The sequence below is a fragment of the Doryrhamphus excisus genome, linkage group LG3 (assembly GCF_037039965.1).
Source record: "Doryrhamphus excisus strain RoL-2023G ecotype Guam linkage group LG3, RoL_Dexc_Guam_v1.1, whole genome shotgun sequence".
NCBI lineage: Eukaryota > Metazoa > Chordata > Actinopteri > Syngnathiformes > Syngnathidae > Doryrhamphus > Doryrhamphus excisus.
Window position 1 is genome coordinate 19,684,952 of NC_136359.1, and position 6,242 is coordinate 19,691,193.

At 40.8% G+C, this 6,242-nt stretch overlaps 1 protein-coding gene across 1 annotated transcript; it reads right to left on the reverse strand.

The window, feature by feature from the left end:
- Positions 1 to 263: 263 nt before the first annotated feature.
- LOC131128306 (immediate early response gene 5-like protein) lies at positions 264 to 1,335 on the reverse strand. Its single transcript, XM_058071020.2, has one exon. It carries the CDS (start codon positions 1,184 to 1,186, stop codon positions 320 to 322), a length of 867 nt encoding a protein of 288 aa, XP_057927003.2. The 5' UTR covers positions 1,187 to 1,335; the 3' UTR covers positions 264 to 319.
- Positions 1,336 to 6,242: the final 4,907 nt, after the last annotated feature.

The following is a 6,242-nucleotide window of genomic DNA, read 5'->3' on the forward strand; positions in this document are numbered from 1 at the left end:
CATTGAATTTGGCAGAGTATAAATGCTATATGTTCAAAAATAACTGCGCACCAGTGTGCGGAGTGAGCATTGCACATCTCTCCACTGCCCACATGATGGCGCTCGTCCAACATCTCTGCAAAAAATATGATCTCACCGGTAAACACAACCCAAGGACTCTTAAAAACTAACATGGAATCCACAAAAAATAAGCAGCGTATGTTTTGAGTATAATATACAATCATTGTGTATGTGTTTGTCACGTGTTTCAGTAACAGAGCAGAGGTGGTGTCATGGTTTATTTTGAAATAAAATGGTACAAAGGAAACAATCACACAAATCAAAACGCTTCGATCGCTCGCGTCCAGCCGCTGCCTGATAACAATGTATGTTTTAAACACAGAGTTTGAGAGGCAAATATCTGCTCCAAGTCTGCGTGCTGCCAATTCACAAACTCAGATAGTCCACCCGAACCCAGAACCGAGATCAGGTTGGAGATGTTCGTGGAATCCAGCTGCTCTGACTCTGAGTGTGCATCATCATCAGTCCTCATTCGTTTCCACGGCACTGGCACAAAGTCAGACAAGTAGAACTCTGGGTCAACAATGTGATAACTTGTGTCCATGCGTCTCTTTTTAGCATAGCACTGCGCGCCTTGAGACTGTTTCGGCTGCGCGCAACAGTCTGAGTGGAAGTATCCATTGGTGACAGTGGTCACCACATGCGTGTCCAAGTCCAGGACAGTTTTGTGGTTGGTTTGAGTGCTCGGGATATGCAACTCCCACGCAGGCTTGTCCGCACAAGTCCAAAAGGTTTCCGAAACCATGAGGTCCGAGTCACTTGGAGGAACCATTACGCACGGGGAAGCGTCTTGGTGCGCCACCTCTGCAGGCTGGTGTGCTCCGCAGTGCCAAGTGTCCGATTCCACCCCGCTAAAGTTGCAGTAGAAGTCATTGGCCAACTCCGTAAAGCTCCCGGTCAGTTCGAGGTATTCGTGGGTCTCTCTGGCTGTGGTAACATCCTCATACTGGTGCGTCCTTGGCGTTGGCGACAAGTTCTTGCTCATATAAAACTGCCTGGCGTTTCTCAGCACGTACGTTACCAGCAAGTTCTTGTGAAGCTTGATGCCTCCTCTCTGCGTCCTGGAGCTCTGGATTTTCCTCAAAGAAATGGAGATCAGATTCTGTGCGTCAAAAGCACACTCCATCCTCAACCGGGCCACACTTGTCTTCCGGTCTCTCAAACGGCTTGCCTTTTAGCACAAGAAATAAAAGCGTCTCTATGAGAGATTTGTGTTTGGTTCGAGCAGACCATGTACATGGCGCTCCATGTCTACTCGGTCAGGGCATGGGTTTGCAACTCTCATATTTCCTTGCCACGCCCTCACGCAGACATTGTCCAATGGGAGGGAGGCGGTGCTTCTGTTATACGCAAATATCACTACTTGCCTCATTCAGAATGCACATAGAAGCGAGATGCCATGCTGCATTTCACTAAATGTGTTCCGGGCTTTTTAAATAGCAGTGCACCTAACTTCACTGGCCATTGAATGGGATAGAATAGCACAGAATCGATAAGACCACAACTCATATACTGCACACTGAGAAGGCACCTCATAGAGCAGCAACATATCACTAGAATACACAGCAGCAACAATATTGTATATAATAACACAGTATAGTATGGTATACTCTCATGTAATACAGCATTAGTATAGTATAATGGGGGGGGGGCATTAAAAGCATAGTTAGTTATCCGTTAGTGGTGTTATAGTGTCACTTTGGTATAATTTCACATTCTAATGAGATCCAAATGATATCTACTAAGCTAATAATAACAGATGTAATTGCTACTTTCGGAGGTATCAATTTGAAACTGTTTATTATGGTTGGAGTGCAAGCGATAAAGAAAAACTACCCCTCAGTATGATGCAGTGTTGCTATACTGCACCGTAAGCCACAATTAATCATACTATTAAATTATCTTGTCTCCATCAGTAAAATGATTGAAAGTAATTGACACGGTCCTTGTACTGCTCTACCATTTATTTTACCTTCCGAGAATTGTGTGTGTGTGTGTGGTTTATATAATACAGTAGAAATATTTAGTAAAATATAAAGGAATAATACAACCAATACAGCGAGAAAGAGTTGTAGCACTCAGCATCGAGCAGGAGAAGGTAGAATACAGTGCAGAGGTATGGTAGAATAGAGGGCTGCTGTTTCAAATCACTCCCATTATGGACCGCGTAATTGCTTTCTGGAGAGGTGCCAGCTTAGAAAAACTGCAGAGGTGCCCTTGAGCAAGGTACTGAACCCTCAACTGCTTAGGTCGCTTGTTAGTGTGCGTCCCCCTCGTGCTGACAACCAGCATTAGTGCATATCCATACCATACAGATTGTGAGTGTGAATATGGTAGTACGTCGCTCTGCATGAAGAAGTGTCTTAACATTTTGTTTTACTTCCTTCCATCCATCCATCCATCCATCAATCCGTGTTCTACCGCTTAACCTGTTCAGGGTCATAGTTGAGCTCGAGCAGGCTAACTTTCGACCGGTCACATACATATGTAGACAATTTGGGCTGCACGTTGGTCAAGTGGTTACCATGTAGGCCATAGAGTCAGGAGATCGGGAAGACCTGTGTTCGAATCTCCGCTTGGACATCTCAGACTTGGCATGTTCTCCCCAGGCATGCGTGGGTTTTCTCATATGCTAACCAAAAAAACACAACTTTCGGTTTTTCTTTATGCTTCACTAATGTTTTTTTAGTAAAAGCAGTGAGTTTTTATACTTTTTTCTGTGGTCCTTGAACACACCATTTTTGCAGCATGTGTCTATAAGTGAAATTTACATACACTCATGATCAGAAATTTAAAACTAGTTGAAAAATTGGAAGAATTTACATTTTGCACTGTTGGATTTTACAGAGGTTTTAAGTTTACAAAAAATGGGGGCGAGGAAAAAAAGTATGCAATTTATTTCAAACATCAACTAATGAAAAAGTTTAAAACCACAGCCTGTAAAAACCAAAATATTTTAAAAAAATGTGGATTCAATGTCTTCTTTTGTCAGGTATCCACACTGTCATCGTCTCTTAATAGCAAAGGCAAAAAAAGCTTTCTCTCTTTGAACGCAGTCAGATTACTGAACTGCATAAGGATGTCCTCTCGCAGCATGCCATTGCTGCTGAGGTTGGGCAGAGGAAGTAGTAGACCCCGAAAACATTTCACAGACCCTGAGGATCCGATTAGATATTCATCAAGACGGTACGGTCCTTGGCCCAATTTAAGGTTGTTACTGGTGTCGAGTGCAGTCCAATAACCATAAAATGGCATCTAAAAAAAGATGCCCATTTAATTTACACGGGGCACCAAACATGGGACAATGAAAAGTGGAAGAAATGTTTTTTCTATGATGAGAAAAAATGTACCCTTGATGGTCTGATGGTTTCCAACATTACTGGCATGGAAAGGAGATCCCACCTGAGATGTTTTCCACATGGGACAGCGGAGGGGGTAACATCATGATCTGGGGTGCTTTTTCCTTCAATGGAACAATGAAGTTTTATGTTGTGCAGGGGTGTCAAACGGCAACTGGCTTATGTGAAGATGTTGCAGGGGCCAGCCTCGTAATGACTGGGTTTTTCAGGGTGCTGCAGTTCACAATGTCCGCTTGACAAAGGATTTCTTCCAGAGGAACAACGTCACTGTCTTGGACCGTCCTGCGCATTCCCCTGATTTAAATCCAACTGAGAACAGTTCTGGATGGGTTAAGATTTAATAATTCAACATTAACATTTGCATTATTGCACATTGTTTATTGTAATATCACATTGTATTTGAGATATTGCACAACTGCACATCATGCTGTGAAGTGTGTCTAATTGTATATTAATTACTGGAGTATTAGTACTGTTTTTGGTATAGTTTTTGAAGTGGGTGTTATTACACTATGCATATGTACCTGGTAAAGTAGAAGTTTGATTGTAGGTAACTTAAAGCATACACTTAGCAAATCATAAAGTAAATCATAAATGTGTTGTCAGGAGCTGTCAATGACGTCATTAGGACGGCCTCTCATAATAGAAAAATTGTCCCAACACTAAAAGGTATGAGGTAAAAGCTCTTAGTAGAGAGATTATCTGTCATCCCGCATCTGTTTGTGTGCATACGCAGATGGCTGACATCATACTGAACACCTGGATATTACTTTGATTTGCTGCCAAATAGGTGAATGAGGAGGACAGCCGCTATTATGGTTATCATGCTCTGATAATAGTCTGAACTTGAGCCTGGCGTGTGTGTGTGTGTGTGTGTGTGTGTGGTCTACCTCAAGACTCTCATTTAAAATGCACTGAGCAGATTGATACAAATGTATGGCACAGCACTGTATCGGGGTGGGCGGACTGATCCAAATGTGATACTATCGATACCAAAGGCAGTATCAGTATCAGGTTAATACTTCAAATTTTCACTTCTCTTCTATGTTTACTTTCACAAATATATGTTTTTGTTGTGTCGGATTTTCTTTCCCTTATTTCCCAGAGAAAACACATCTCACTCACTGTAAGTTGATAATAATTTACAAAACCGAGATAATTCCCTTAATAGCATACATCATACATGTAACACTGCAATTTTTATATGTTTATGTCTTTATGCTTAACTGATGCTTTTTCATCAAGTGTTGAGATTTGGAACTTTGTTTAACAGTCTTTGAATGCACCATATTTGCGTTATCTCATCATCTCATATTATCATTTGTTAGTGGTGATTACCCGATATACCTTTTATATATTAAATGTACTTAATAAGTGTGTGAGGCATACTTAGGGCTTAAACAATGGCAATTAAAGAGAGACAAGGTGGGTTCTGGAGCTGCATTCTAAAACCTTTTTTTTTATTGCCAATGCTAAATCGGAGGAGAATGTAAATGTCAAGCCAATAGAAGGGTGAAGAGGGGGAGGACCAAGTCGTGTGCCAAAAAAAAATTATTTAGATGGTGATACTATCAGATATTATCATCATATCATATTCCAAATAGTGTTTTGAGGACAAGACATAATTAGCATAATGACGCTCGGGGGCTATTTTGGGGCTTGTGTCAATTTGACAGCGCTTGCATTAGTAGCGTGCTTGCTACCGGAAATCAGTAAAACATACAACTAACATAGCAATCTAATTTTTTATTTATTATGTTTTGTGTAAAACTATGACCGGAACAACATTAAAAACACTAAATTAATACGGACCCTTTATCCATGAGTATCGTCTCACATATTAGCACTCAATAGGGTCATCAAAACTTACTTTTATATTTTTTATTTTTTTTATCATTGCGCCTGAACATTTCTCCCTGCCCAGCTCCATTTTTCTATTATTATTTACCATCTTGCCCTTGGACACATGGAACTGAGGATCCCTGATCTAATGATTTTTTTACACACTTCATAATGGATAGCTTTTAGTCGAATAAGTCCTTAAAGACAATCATGCCCGCTAAACAAAGATTCCAGCGTTTTGCCTCTTTAACATAGAGCTGAAACATGCAGCTCTGTAGAGGATGCACACAATTACTTCAGTGGCGGGTTGCTTTATTTACATATGCAATATGCATAAGCAAGGTTACTGTGAGGGTGAAATAACAGCGAGATAGACAGAGGGAAAGAGGGAGGGGTTTGGTATGTGATGGTGATGGAGAGAGGTGTGTGGGGTAGGCAGAAAATTGGTGTTATCAATATTTAACCAACCCTTCCAGCATATTTATGGCAGACAATAGAACAGACATGCAACTGTCTCATTTGAGTGGGAGTCTATTTATTACATGCTGAAACCGAGGCTGTAAATAACGTGTTTATTGATACATCTCTGCTATACTTTCACAGTGAAAAGCCCATTTGGAATTATTTTTAACTCTCAACATATCTAATAATTGCTCTCTACCAGCCAGAGTGCATCGCATATATTCATAATGGAGCTATTTCTACATATGGCGCACACATGTATGCTATTTAATCGCAATGAAAAGAGGGGAAAGAAATAAAACGTCTCAAGCTTTTTTTTCTCCCTTCACTCACACAGACCCGTGGCCTCTCGAAAAATGTTTCCATGTGTTGTGTCTGAGCACATAGAGAGCTAAGAAGCAAAACATACTCTCCTCCAAACCACATGCAACAGATTCTTTCTGAATCCAAATAAATCAACTCTGTGTTTCAGATCATGTGACACTTTTTGAGCTTTGTGTTATTCCCACCATATCATGT